Source organism: Clytia hemisphaerica, unplaced genomic scaffold (genome assembly GCF_902728285.1).
Source record: "Clytia hemisphaerica strain Z4C2 unplaced genomic scaffold, Clytia hemisphaerica genome assembly, whole genome shotgun sequence".
Lineage (NCBI taxonomy): Eukaryota > Metazoa > Cnidaria > Hydrozoa > Leptothecata > Clytiidae > Clytia > Clytia hemisphaerica.
Window position 1 is genome coordinate 2,764,154 of NW_027103551.1, and position 14,670 is coordinate 2,778,823.

The 14,670-nt window shown below is 35.0% G+C and overlaps 1 protein-coding gene across 1 annotated transcript in view; it reads left to right on the top strand.

Moving 5' to 3' along the window:
• LOC136800301 (small subunit processome component 20 homolog) overlaps positions 1-14,670 on the top strand; it is a 53,615-nt gene continuing 38,945 nt past the window's right edge. The window contains exons 1-14 of the mRNA XM_067056929.1: positions 1-540; positions 705-975; positions 1,523-1,738; positions 1,912-2,408; positions 2,520-2,714; positions 3,353-3,545; positions 4,200-4,494; positions 4,971-5,184; positions 5,421-5,849; positions 6,791-6,954; positions 7,928-8,136; positions 8,895-9,035; positions 10,121-10,392; positions 11,119-11,914. Coding sequence (XP_066913030.1) covers positions 23-540; positions 705-975; positions 1,523-1,738; positions 1,912-2,408; positions 2,520-2,714; positions 3,353-3,545; positions 4,200-4,494; positions 4,971-5,184; positions 5,421-5,849; positions 6,791-6,954; positions 7,928-8,136; positions 8,895-9,035; positions 10,121-10,392; positions 11,119-11,914 — 4,410 coding nt within the window. The 5' untranslated portion in view covers positions 1-22. The remainder of the gene's footprint in view (positions 541-704; positions 976-1,522; positions 1,739-1,911; positions 2,409-2,519; positions 2,715-3,352; positions 3,546-4,199; positions 4,495-4,970; positions 5,185-5,420; positions 5,850-6,790; positions 6,955-7,927; positions 8,137-8,894; positions 9,036-10,120; positions 10,393-11,118; positions 11,915-14,670) is intronic.

Consider the following 14,670-nt stretch of genomic DNA (forward strand, 5'->3'; position numbering starts at 1 on the left):
GATTTTACTAAACATGTAAATAATGCCAAAGAAAGGTAAGAAAGGTGACAATACCTTTCGATTTCAAAGTTTCTCTGAACAGATCAGTAATGTTAGTATAGATGTCCACCGTAATGCACGTTTAACCTCCAAGGAGATCCCAGAAAATGACAAAGATACATTCTTCAGAGAATCACTCGAAAAATGGGCAGAGTTGAACTGTTCTATAGATTACACAAAACTTTATCGGAAACTAAAACCTTTGTCAAGAAGCTTCAACCAATTGGTTTATCATAAAGATCAAGTCGTAGAAATTTTAAAAGAGTATTTGAGTAAAGATGAATCATTGGCTCACGAGGCTTGCTTGGAATTATTGGCACACATGTCCAAAGACTTACTGGATGAATTTTATCCATTCTTTGATCAATTTTTCCCATTACTTGTGAAGTTTCTTGGGAACAATCAAAATACAAAGCTGATTGAAAGTACTTTCATTTGTTTTGCATACATCTTCAAATTCTTGTGGAAATGGATGCTGAAAGATTTGAAAAACTTTTTCAAGTAAGTTTTACTTTGTTGGGATCTTATAACACAGACACAGTTAAAATGAATTTATTCACCATTTTTCTGTCTGGGTCTAACATATTTTCTGTTAGCTTCTTGGCCTTTTAATTTTTCCTTTAGCTTTTTGCCAATTTGTTTAATTTTCATTACTTTTTATTTAGGACTTTTTCATTGCTCCTATCCGCATCTCAAAAGCATCATATCCAAGTGTTTGCATCTGAAGCATTTGCATTCCTCATTCGCAAATCCAATGATAAACCAAAAGTGATTAAATTTTTATTGGAACAAATCGATTGTACGTTGAACGAAGGTGTCGGTCATTTGTTGTTTCAATCAGTCAAAGGCATCAAGTCACAACTGAATCTTGCAGGTGAAGAAGTACTTATGGTCATTTTGGATACACTCTACTTGGTCAACAATGAGAAAGAAGAGGTGAGTTATTGGTGATGCTCAAAGTATACAACAACACTTACCAGGCAATAATAAAAAGTCCATGAGAAAATAAAAACAGAAAATCCAACATATTGTTGGTTTTCAAATAAAATGCTCCCACAGGCTTCAAAATTATTTTCTGTTCTTATTTTTCCTGTTCCATTCAAAACACATTTACAAGTTAGTCATGAAGAGACGTTGATTAGGGTATCACTTGTAAATGTACTGTACTGAAATGTTTTTTTCTTGTGGTATAAACTTTTAAAGCTTTCATATATGAAGCTGTTTGCTGATCGGGCAAAATCAGTGATGTAGACCATTTTGTTTCAATATTCTTAATCAACATTTTCAATGTCAAAGCGTTGTAAAATTGACGATGTAATTGATAATGTAATTTTAGGACTTCTCACAATAACTGACACCTTTGTTTTTTGGCAAAATATGTCAAACACTAATATAAAAACTGAAGAAAGTTAGGTAATGTAAAGTGAAGTTTTTCCTACTAACACTATACATTTTAAACATAATTTTCCCTTTCTTTATTTAGGTCATGAAAGCCCTCAGAGTTCTATGGATTTCGATATTACGACATTGTAGCAAAGAAAATGCAAACATTTTATCCAAAATCCTGTACAACTCAATAGAAAACTATTTCAAAAGCAATAAAGATGATTTGGAAACAATGCAATGCTTTTTGTTACTGCTAACTGAGATTGTTGATTTTAAAAATGGTGACTATATTGACACACAACATTGTCTTCAGGTAAACAATTGATTGTTATTGTTGTAACACTCCTTGATCTGTCTTTTGGCAATTCAATGTGCAAAGTAAATCAAACTATTATATTCAAAATTATAGACATCCTTATTGGCATTATTTTAAGACTTAAAAATTGAAGATTCAAACTTGATATTGTGCTTAATTTTTTTCTGTAGGTAATCACTGATCATTTAAAGAAACTCAATGAAGATGATATACAAGAATTGATACAAAGCCTCTCTGCTAAGCTGATCAAAACTATCAATGGGAATCTAACAGATGATGATATTGTGAATTTCATAAATGACTATGCAAATCTGTTTTCAAAAGACACCAGAAAACCTTTACAATTATACCGTCAATTGTTAAATTGGTATAAAATTGACTTGATTAAGCCATCCATATTATCCTTTATATCAAAACATTTCAAAAATGTTGATAAAGGTGGAGACTTTTTGGAATTTCTTGTTGAATTTGTATACAATGTTGATCCAAGGGGCAAACTATGTCGACCTATTGAACAGCAGACAATCAATGAATCTATTTTGGATTTTGAAAGGAGGAAAGGAGAAAAACATTTTCATAGTAGAGTAATTGAAGGGTTGAATATTGAGTTATGGAGTGACAATCCTGGTTTCTTTTGGTGTTCAGCGGTTGTTCTGATGCATACAAGGTAACATTCAATATTGATAAGTAAAACACAAGGCATGCCCAATATAATCAAGTTCATTCATGTGATAGGTGATAGTAAAACTTTGTCATTATTTGACCTCATTTTTTACAGGTTTGAACCAACTAAGAAGGATCTATGTGATATTTCAGAGTTAGCCAAAGAAATCTTGGATAAGCTAGACGAGAGTCTATCGACACATCACCTTTTGGCATTGTGCTATCTTGTTGCTTGTTTTCAATTGGTGAAAGCAAAATCAGAAGCTGTCTGTGAGGATTTACCCCTCAAAAAGATGACGGAGCTTGTCAGGTCGGTATACAATGAAAGTTTTCCTGTAAGAGGAAAATTCCGGTTCCATTAGATCCTGCATGAACTGGGCTAGTGAACCAATTTTGAACAAATTATTTTGGTTTTATTTTAACTCATAGATGCCAAATGCATAATTCAGGCAATGAGTATTCATCAAATACCCAAATACCCTAAACATTTTATTGATAGTGATTGAAACTTCCAAAAAAGTTGTATAGGCTGGGAGCTGGGGAAATCAACTATGACAGTCAGCGAGACATGTGTAAATATATATCATCTTTAAAGCACATTGTCTAAATTTTCCGAATTAACTTGCTGACTGTTCGAAATTTTCTTAAAAGTGCGTATTTTGTGCACCAGAATACTAAAATAACGTCAATCGTCATTACTGCCCACTTTTCGTCCTGCCCTATTCTAATTGTGAATTAATGTGGGCTTAAAGTGGACTGTCTAAAGTCAATGCATTGTCCTCTTTTGACGTTAATGCAATGTCTTCTTTCAAAGAATTTACAGTAACTACCGACTTTGTGCCCGCTTTGTGTCTACTCTTACAATTAGAATAAACAGGGCAAAAGGTGAGCCGTCTAAACTGAAACTAAATCTGTCATAATTTGTATATAACTTTTGTTTTGTTTTAGACTACATCCTTCTAGTGAACACTGTTTGCAGGCATTTGATGTTTATGTTTCAACATCAAGTGAATGCTCTTCAGAGGAATCGTCAACCATCATGAATATCTTGAAAGAAAATTTAAATTCACCGTTCAAATTAAATCGAATATTGACACTGAGGATATTTGATTCCCTCCAGGCAAAATCTACCATAGAATCAGTAAGTCAGGTTGGAGTAACGTTAAACCCAAAAACAATTAAATATGACACTTTTCTTACAAAGTTGAATATGCTGAATTGGAAGGAATTTTGTTCTGAAAATAGTATTATGTTCCCTCAAATCTGGTATCACAAAAAAAATGGCAATGATTTACTGTTTCTCTATTAAAACATTTTTAATACTTGACACCTCCTAAATAAGTGACAATAGAATGCATTATTTTGTAAGATAAACCAAAAGAAACAAGTTGCAAAATAACAAACTACCTTAAGGGAAGACATTTTCACGGGAAGAATTTTTCGCGAAACAAATTTACGCGGAATTTAATCTCGCAGTTTTTTGACAAATACGCGAAATTAAATTTGCCGATTACAAGAATATTCTCATGATTTAAAAAATCACCTATAGAATTGGTGTTTTTAGGGCAAAATAAGCCACATTTAAAAAAAAATTCCTCTCAACTGCGAAATTAAATTCTGAGAAACTTCCGAATTTTGAGCTGTGAACCGCGAAATTAAATTCCGCGAAAGTTTCTTCCCTTAAGGTAAAAAGTAAAATCTACAGTTTTTTACGATATGTCGTCCTCCTTTCAGAACTGCATCAGGTACATTTTGTATCATACATTTTGTAATATTTCATTTTCAAATTTTTCAGGATGTGTTTAAGAATTGTCTGGTAGCTGAAGAAATCGAAGTCACGTTAAACACTTACAGAGATCGAATGATGCATCTCCAGAAACTGACCTTTCGCCAAGACACCACATTACCACCTGACCAAATCATGGAATGTGTATTGAGATATTTGATCGGGAATTTTTATCTCAACTTCAGCCTTGTGTGGGAACCAACCACTAAAGTGATTTTGTCCTATATGGGTGAAGAGCATGATAAAACAAACCAACTATGGACTGTCTGGATGGAAATCTTGAATAACATTACCGAGTTCTGTGGTATGAATGCCTTACTTTGCTTGTAATTATATCGCTGATTACATTTAGCTTAGAAATGTAAGGGAGGAGCGGGATGATTAATCCGTAATAGCCCTGCTGTAATCACCCTGCGACAAAGAAAAAGAAAATCTTCGCAGAAAAGCCTTACTCACTAACGTTCGGGCTATTTTGAAATGTTTTCAGTGAACCTCGGGACTATTATTCCCAAATCACCCTCCAAACCATGTTATTACTAGTGCGTATTTGCTTCCTTTGTCCAGTACTTTTTAAGATCGAGTGTTGTTTCCCCGGAAAACGACAAGAAAAATAACTCTCAATATTTTAATTGAGCACAACTTCTTATTCAAAATTGTCTATTGAATGCTTTCACAAATGTTTGGTCCCTCTATTATTGATAGGCTTTTGACTTGGACAATCACCAAATATTCAAAAATGACCATTTGAGAATAACAGTACTATTTACTTTCTTCTGTTAGAAAATCCGAAACACCCTTTCACCAAAGATGACGAGGAAAGAAATCTTTCAGAAACCTATCTTACCTTCTATAACGTGTTTCGAATTGAGAAGACAGAATATCGACCTGACTACCAAAACTTTCGTTATCTTATGTGGAAAGCCATGTCAGATTTCGCAAGTGTTGTCGAGCGAAGAAGTCGTTTTGTGATGCCGTTGTTCTTTCAATTTGTAGAGTGAGTGTAATCGAATACTATATCGTTTTTCCTTTTTTTTTTGTCTTACACAGCAAATCACTTGCAATCTATTAACTGTCGTAAAAGTGACTTAATGTCAGACGGCATTGCAGTGGTGTACATGCGAAGGGTGTTTCCTTTCTCCTGTTTAAAAAGCTAGAATTAAATGTGAACTGCTGATTAATCAGCTGGGTCTTGTAACTGTTTTAACCTTTTTACATTTCTTAACTTGATAGGAATGAATATACGCAAGCTGATGAACTATATTCCAGAACGCAGAATGTCAGTAAAGAAAAACAAGTAATTAACCATCAAGAACCACGTGATAAAGAAACCATCAAGAAACATAACAAACGTAAAACCAAAACACTCTGCGCTCAACTCGATGTCTACAAACAATTCAAAGATCCTAAATCGATCAGTAAAGAGAAGAGACTTTTCCAATTCTACATGGAGTTTCTATCTCACAAAGAGCATGACGTCCAACAGAAGACTCTACAGTGCTTGCAAACTTACAAATTCCCCTATTTGAAGCCCTACCAGGAGGACTTTGAAAAACTGATGGATGATACAACGTTTCGAGAAGAATTGGTCAAGATTTGTAGTATTGATGAACCGGTGTTCAAGGAAGACCATAAGGAACATCTCATGCCGATTGTTATAAGGTAACATTGTTTCTGAAGTTCCTTATTGGTCGACTTTATTCACTCAAAAATGTTATTTTTTTATGATATAGAAAGGTAGCGTGCCTCTAATGGTTACAAATCAAAATTAACAAATGAATTTCAAAGATTTGTGCTCGGCGTAGGAAGAGAGAGAAGAAGTTCTTTCTTTTGTGTAGGAGATACGTTAATTGAAGGACGGTCTCCACTTGCGCGCGCTGCGATTGCACCTTTTGGCTTCAATCCTTTTTGCTTGGAAAAAACATTACGTCATAAAAATGTAGCGTACTCGAAAGAAAAGTTGAAAACATTTAAATTGTTTTCAACCGTTACGTCAGATCGCGCCAATAGCGTGGAAGCTTTGGTCGAAAAAGTGCGATCGAAGCGCGCACAAGTGGAGACCGGCCTTAAGCCTCTCCTTGTTCTTATTTTGTTCCGATAGAGCCTAGTCTTCTTTAATAAAGTTTTATTAACTGAAAGTACCCATTGTTGTTTGTCTATTTTTGTTTCTAGATGCTAATTTTTATCATCTTTGTTTTTGCGTGGTCATTGCAATCACTGACCTTTATATATCCCTGGACCAAGCTATATCCGCCATCTTTGATCGAAGTTTTTTTGAAAGTTGATACCCGCAAAGAAGCCATTGTAGTATTTGAAACTTTGCCTAACGACAAACGGCGCTACATCATTAGTGTACAAGCGAAACTAGAAATTGTGCTCTCGCCGCGGGTGCGTGGGTACCAATTAAAAAAAAACCGCGATCAAAGATTTTTGGTTGGCCGGCATTGAGTAACTTTGTCCAGGGATATATAAAGGTCAGTGATTGCAATGGATCGGCTTCAGTATGTTTTATCCCCAGTATTTTTACAAATAAGTTGATTCATTCGTGGGGAGTGTAATTTAATTTTTTAATACAAAAATGTCTTTATCTTTACCATTCCCAGACTCTTATACGGCAAACTCCAACGGAAATCTGGTCTTGGTATGAGTGGAAAATCTAGTTTAATGGCACGACGAAATATCATTATGCAGTTTCTCGCTCAATGCAACAACAATGAAATAAAAACGTTCATTAGTTTGATAACTGATCCATTGAAACTGTACAAAGGTACGTGGTTACATGGTTTGAATTCTCCATTCTTAGATCTTGAACTAAATTTTCATTGAAAGTCTAGTGTATACTGGTACTGGTACTGAAAGTTATTTTTGGGTACCCCGGTGAAGGTCCTATGAATTAACCGTTGTCTGTTCGTCTGTTCGTTCGTCCGTCCGTCCGTCCGTCCGTTCGTCTGTTACCAGCTTTTCTCGAGATTGGCTCATTAGTTTTTTCTGATTTTTGGCACAAAGATGCAAAATGGCAATGGCCAAAATGTGACGGAGCCCGATTTTCGAAAAAAAATATATTTGGGCAAAAACGGATTTTCGTATTTTGGGGAAATTCCCTTTAACCAAATAAGAAAATATAGCTTTTCTCAATGTTGACTCATAATTTTTTTCTGATTTTTTGCACAATGATGAGAAACGACAATACCTAAAATGTGACGAAGCCTGATTTTCAAAAAACATTTTTTTCCGGCCGAAAATGCCGGAAATATGCCGGAAAAACAGGTTTTTTGGCATTTTCTCAAGATTTTATCATTAGTTTTTTCTGATTTTTTGCTGAAAGATGCGTAATAACAATGCCCAAAACATGGCCGAGTTCGATTTTTGAGAAAATTTTTTTTTCCGGTTGAAAATGCCGGAAATCGCCGTGTTTTTCACCGTGCTTTTCACCACCATTAATTACTCGGCTTTTTTATGCTTGTCAAATGCGTAATATTACGTCCGGCAATAACATAGATAGCGAGTTTATGTATTTGCACTTTTGAGAAAGGTAAAGTGACTGAAGCTTTTTGGAATAACCCGCAGTCCTGCCCTGCAAAATCAAGGACGGTAAAATTGCTGATTTACCGTCGTCCTCGGCTGGTTAGGATCTAGTCAAATTAGAACATTACCGTCTCCGTCGCTGAAAACACACATACATAAACTCGGTAATTAACCATGTACAAGTATCTTTCAGACTTTATAATTTTCTTTACTAGACATGGAGATTATTTCATCCGTGGAGAACCAATCATTGGCAATCTCAGCTATCGTTCCTTTACAACGCCAAATCAGTTTTTGCAATATGTTCTCGACCCTGGTGACGCGTCTCCAGAAACAAGCCATGTATTATCTACCAGAACTCTTTCATTTAATGCTGAAAATCGTCTGGTCAAACTCTTGGTGCTTAGAACACAAGAAAGAGGAGGTATAAAAGTTATGGATCTTATTACACGTTTTTGTTATAAGAACATCTAAAATCCTTTAAACTTTTGGATGTTCTTAACTTTTTGAGTTCTAAGCATTAAATGTTCTTAACACTTGTTCCTAATATCTTGGCCATCGTTTGGCCTGAAATTTCATATGGTATGGTAAATATGGTATACACAAAACGGATACAGCCGCTTTAAGACCAACTAACTGTCAACTCTACTGTGATTTGACATCAAATCTTGCTGTCTTGATCGTACTGACGTCGCGGTATGTTTTTGAACTTCATGCGGCTGTATTTCTTTGTGTGTTTTAGTCAAAGAGTTGTTGAAATACATTTTTTTGCTCAGAATTTCATGCTCTTTCAGATAGTAACAATCATTTTTGTTTATTTTGACTTTTGAAAATCAGCTATTTCTCTACCCCTTATTTCCCATGCAGTTTTGCCTATGGCGTCACTATTTTGGCCATAAAAAGTTTTCCCGGGCCTAATCCGCGTCCTCCCTCTCAAAAATATATTGTAATATACTGTTCTTTTGAATAGACTAAAAATGGCTAGGTCGTAGAAAAAATGTCACGGGACCCAAGGCTTGCACTATCCTTTCCTTGCTTAAAATTTAACCCCCTAAATAGTATGAAACAGGTCACATAAAACCCACGACTTCAGTATTAACACCTTATTCACTCAAAGAAAAAATTCTCATTATTTTTTCGGATTTTTTTATTTCACCTTCCCCCACCTTTTTATAATGATAGATTTGGCCGCACTACTTGGGAAGAATGAAAGAATTGCGCACATTGGGCATCATGAAATTGATCGAACTTTTCACCACCATTCCTGAATTCGATTGTCAAGAATCTATTGATGAAATTTTCACATCTGCTGTTTGGCCAAAGGTACCACTTGTATTCATTCTTCTTTTTTTAGTAGTAGTACGGAGTAAAGTACAAACCTTCACAATTTCAAACGTTTTTTCTATGGTGAACAAATCATTGTTTGCCTCTAAATAAAGTTATGAGCTGTAGTTATAACAAACTGTAAAACCGTACAAGTGAAGTAAGAACAAGGTAAAACTTAAAGGGATAATCAGATGGTTTGAGATTTTTTGCCTGAAGAAACCCTCTGTGGTTTTGAGTAAATTCGCCAAGTATTTTTATGTCTAACTACTCAAAGCCAAAAACTGGTACAATTTAAATATCTCAACTTTGGGAAATATTAGGCAAAAACATTTTGAGGTTTTGCTCAGGACAATCTTAGGATTCCACATGCCAAATATCTCAAACCATCTGATTATCCCTTTAATCCGAAAATTAATTTTGCCATGAGTCTATGTGGAGTCAGATCACAAACAACAAAATTTTCATTTTTTGAAAAAATAATATTTCACTTCACAGCAAAAGCATCGTCAGAGTGATAGTAATACTGTAAATGTCTAACAAATTTCTAGAAAAATCAAAAATCAACTAGCGGGTGTATAAGTAGGATTGACCAGAAAACAGCACCGCATTGCAGAATGAAGACAGTTTTTCTCTTTATAGGGTTTGTTTGAATATTTTACTAAACTTTGGGTTGTAGAATATCTAGACTAGAGTCTACTTCTGGCTGAACTTTGCTTTCTAATAATTTTTGATGACGCTGACAGTCCAGTGAAGTAGACTAGGAATGTTTGGCGAGGTCGCCATTTTGAGAGAAAATGTTAAAAATCCAAATAACAATAAAACTACTTGGAGCTGAAAGATGAGAAACAAACATCAATAACAGTCCCACATGCAATCCCTTATTCTCAAATAAAAACATTGCTTCATACTGTTTTTACCTTCCAAAAACAACTAAAGTCTGGCGAACAGTTCGCCTAAGCAAAAGCATATTACCATATACTACCGGGCCACTTAATCGCACCCCAGTCTAAAAAAAAGCTATAAGTGGACCCCGCGGGCTATAGAATATCTTAAAAAAAACTTTTCTCATTCTTTTTATTCAGCTCGCTCAATTACCAACAGAAAGTTGTCAAAACTCGACACCCTTATTCCAATTGGTCGAATGCTGGAGTAAGAACAGTCGTTATTTCCAGTTGCTTAGCAAGGAAAATGAAAACGGGTTATCGCTTATATCCCAACTGTTTGAGGTCTTGAGGCAGAACGCTTTGACGAATGACATGGAAAAGAAAGTGATGATCATCATACAGAACTTACTAAAAAGTGAAGCCTTTGAAGAATCGGAAGAGAAAGGCAAATTGCTGACAACGGGACAAAGGTAATTTATTGATCTTTTTTCTTGATTTTCTATTATTATCCATATCCTGTATTCATTAAATTCAGGAAAAGTCAGAAAGTTCCCCCTTTCGAAAGTAAATTTATGTATCTGCAGACGCATAGTTGTTCTTTTACTTGCTGAGCACTTCGGAAAATCTTTGGCCATTCCGTCCTTGATCTTTTGCGTCGGAACTGCTGTTTGTTTCACATGTACTAGAAATAAGATACTAAAAAGATGGACTTGATCAGGAGACTAGCAGCAGCCTTTAATGGATGCCATTACCACACTATATTATGTACTAACCACCAATGTCCATTTAAATATGGTGAAATGTTCATTGGAGAAACATCACTGTCAAGAAAGAGGTGTCACTCTGGTATATAGATTAACTTATGTAGTTTTTCAAAAGATGTAATGGGCTCTGAATCCCCAAAGTGTGTATATAATTTAGTGTTCATAGTTTTTCTGTTTCAGACGCATTTTTTGTCTCAGTGAAGTACAAAAAAAAAAATTTTCTGCCTTAGAATTTAGCAAAGTTTGGAAAAATATTACAATTTGAATGCTATTCGGGGTCAATCAAATTAGGGACCATCTAAAACATGCGTCAAAGTTAATCATTTAGACGTTATGGACGAATATATGGACGTCGGTTTGATGTTTTCGTTTCCTCGGTTCCTAATAATCGACATCATTTTATTCTTACCTCTTTTTTCCATCTATCTTTAGTTTCAACAAGGAAGAAACAATCGGAATACAGATCGTCAAACCGTACGTTGCAAACCTTCTTCAACATTTCTACGGTAAACTCCATTCCAAAATGTCGAACGTTAAATTAAAGACGAAACAAAAAATTGGTAATATCATCCCTCACATCCAACTCTCCATTCTTGCTGATGTCAGCAAATTTGTCACAGATGCTGACCTCTGTGAGAAGCTGATCGATATTTTCTTACCCGTCTTGCATTGCGTTGCATCAGAAGAAGTTCAGTTCAATATAGTAACGACCGTGCAAAACCTACTTCCTCAAACAACGCCCACTGAACGCCATCTGTCTCTCTTCCCGCCCTTATTTTCCTGTTTCCATGGCAATAAACCACGCGATATGCTCTGTAAAGTCTACATCAAGATGAGTGAACCCTACCCGGAGATAGCCCGCATTGCAAAATATGTCAACGACCTGAATAGCTGGGATGCCAAACGCCTTGAAGAGCCAGACTACGAGCGTAGACTAGCTGCCTATCGTGGCATATCTGACTCCTTTGAAAAGGAGCCTGAGAAATGGAGCGTTGATCACATTCTACCCATCTTAAATAACTGTTTCTTTTTCGTGGATCATTCAAATGATATGTCACTGAGAGACGCTTCTTCCAGTTGTATCGAGGCTGTTTTCCAAATGGTATCTCGAAAATTAAAAGCTGAGAGAGAGGCTGGGCATGAGGGGTCTGGGACAAAGCTTTTCGAAGACGTTGTTGTCAAATGTATATTACCGTCCATCATGCAAGGTTTAAAGCTGAAGAATTCAGTAAGTTTACATTTCTTTTTTCCCATTGTGTGATCTTAACAAATTCTTATGTAAACTAGTGCTTTATATAGTGATTTACAGTTTCAAATTAATTTATTTATTAATAAAACAAAAAGTTACCTCAATGAAATGAGTAAAAAATACTAGGGGATTTTCGAATCGCAGCACATTGAACTTGGTAGATTGGAAATCAATCGTAATGTCCATACTTTGATTGGTTTGTCAAATTTCAGATTCAATTGACCTGGCTTAAATGTTCTTACGATATTCTTCATACGCTTAGTTTCTTTATTTAGAATAGGTGTTAAAATCACTATTTTCTTGGTAATTTCTGAAATCTGAGGCTCAGGATTGTTCTTAGTTCTTAGGTTTTGACCAATTTTCGACCTCGTGTTCTTATAAGATCTGTCTTATTAAAAAAACGTGTGTACAAGCGAAATTTAACAAAAACGTATTAAAAAGTTAAGAATATTATTTGAAATAAAGCGTTGAGTGGTTAGGTTGGTCTGATGTTGGTTGATTCTGAACATTTTGTTCTTGATGAATTTGAATAAGTATTTCAGTCAATACTTTCCTGATAAAATCCCATTGAGAGTTACAATAATGGGCCAAATGATTTCTCAACTCGGCTAAACGCTTGCTCAAAAGCTCTTTCTTCACACTCCTCATCTCTGCCATGGTATATTGTTCTAGATATAATTTTATCATTTGTTTGATTTCTCGAACCTTTGCTTCGCTTGCGTCTTGCCAGCGTTGAACTAAGTAGCCAATCGGGACACGAACTTGGTTCTCTGGAGGCGAAAATTCATTGCAATGGTAGATAGAAGCAAATGGTCTATGGCAATACGGTCTATAACCTATTCCTGAAAGTTTTGAACTCTCTTCCCATGATGAAGGAAAATAACCGTCAGGTTCATCTTTCAGAGTAGAAATGAAGTTTTGAGTTTGATCGTGGACGTTTTTCATCCAAAGATTGTCATCAATAATCACTTGTAGTTGATCATATGGATATGTTAGATCCGTCTCGATCTTCATTAGAAATTTCATATATCTTCTCAGGAAATTTATCGTCTTCAGATCATAACGTCCATAATATATATCTTGAATTACAGGCAGTATTGTCACTAGATGAGTGCAATTAGCAAAGGTTTTTTTTAACCAGAAAAAACTGGTGTATTTTTTGTATAGCAGCTCTGTAATGATTCCGAGACCATCTCCATCTCTTAGTCTCCAAGAATTTCCGTCGGAGAGCTTTTCTGCACGCTTATCGATTTCGCTCACCATTATATCACAAAATTCGTCAAGCACTTTTTTGTATTCTGCTTTAAGATTTTCATCATAAACCTTGTGAAATGTCCAAAACATCTCTGTGATTATGGTACACAAAAAATCCCGAATCATTGAAAGCGTATGCCTCACATCTGTTACTGTTCGATCTTTTTCAATGTATTCTATAGTTTCTTTTAGCGACGGTAAGACTGGTTCGAAAAATTGACAATCCTTGTTATAGGTGAGATATCCATTTATCAACTGATGAATACAGACTTTAAGCGTTACAGTATGTCTGCCCCTTTCTGACAAAAGGAAGTAACCCACATTTTTATGAATTTTGACTTTTTGACTGAAATGGCTTCTTTGGGTCAAAACTTAACTTTTTTGGCTTAGAAAAAAATTTTTTGAGTTGCCAATCTGGAAAAAAATTTTTGAATAAAGAAGTAACTGACAGTTTCTGGAGAATGTTTTCTGACAAAAAGAAGTAAATGACTGTTTTGCTTCTTTTTGTCAGAAAAAGGTATCACTTACTTCCTTTTGTCAGAAATATTCTTCAAAAAACTGGTCAGTTACTTCTTTCTTCAATTTCTTTTGGTTGAGGTTTACTGACAAATCAAGGATCTTGTTTTTCTCTGCAACAGTGAACATTGCGAGAAAAGCAGTGATGCTCAAAGCTAATCTTCAATGAGTAGAACAATAATCAGTCATTTGTTTTTTGATATGTACTATCTGCATTCGATGCCAGCATAAAACGTGTTTGGTCGATTTTCTCAATTTTGACTTCATGTGGGTTACTTCTTTTTGTCAGAAAGGGGCAGATGTGGCCCCCAAAACGGCGATCAAATTTGAAATTTGTCTCAAATCTAGAGGAAAATAGATTTTACAAAAATTTTTGCTGCATGAAAACCTTTAACATATCTACTTTATTTCCTGGAAGTTCTTTTTCAAAATTTTCAATTTCAATAATATTTTTCAATCGCTTAAAGATAGGTAGCTTTTTTCTAATGGCCCCCAAAACGGAGGTTTGAAATTTTAGCGATTTCTCGAGATATCTCTAAGATATGAATACAAAATTTTGACCATAGTTTTGAAATATGATTTATAGGGTTTTGGGCTTAAATTTATTTGATAAAATTTTTACAGTATACCCCCTGGTTGTCAAAATGCAGGTTTGGGGCCCCCAAAACGGAGGTGTAGTTAAAATCAAATTATTAAGCCCAGTGGTAATAGCGGGAAAAACTATGAACATATTTGTGTTTTCCCTTAAATTTACGACCCGATGGATGGGAAATTTATGATTTTTATGAAATATTTCAAGATTTTCGATATTGCAAAGTCCAAACTGAAAATTTAGAAATTTTCAAAATGACAATTTTGATTTAACAACGTATTAATCAGGTTTTTGAAAACAAATCTCTTTTGAAAATAGTTCCATTCATGTATGGAATAAGCTGTGAGAATTTTAGAAAAAAAGCTTAACTGAA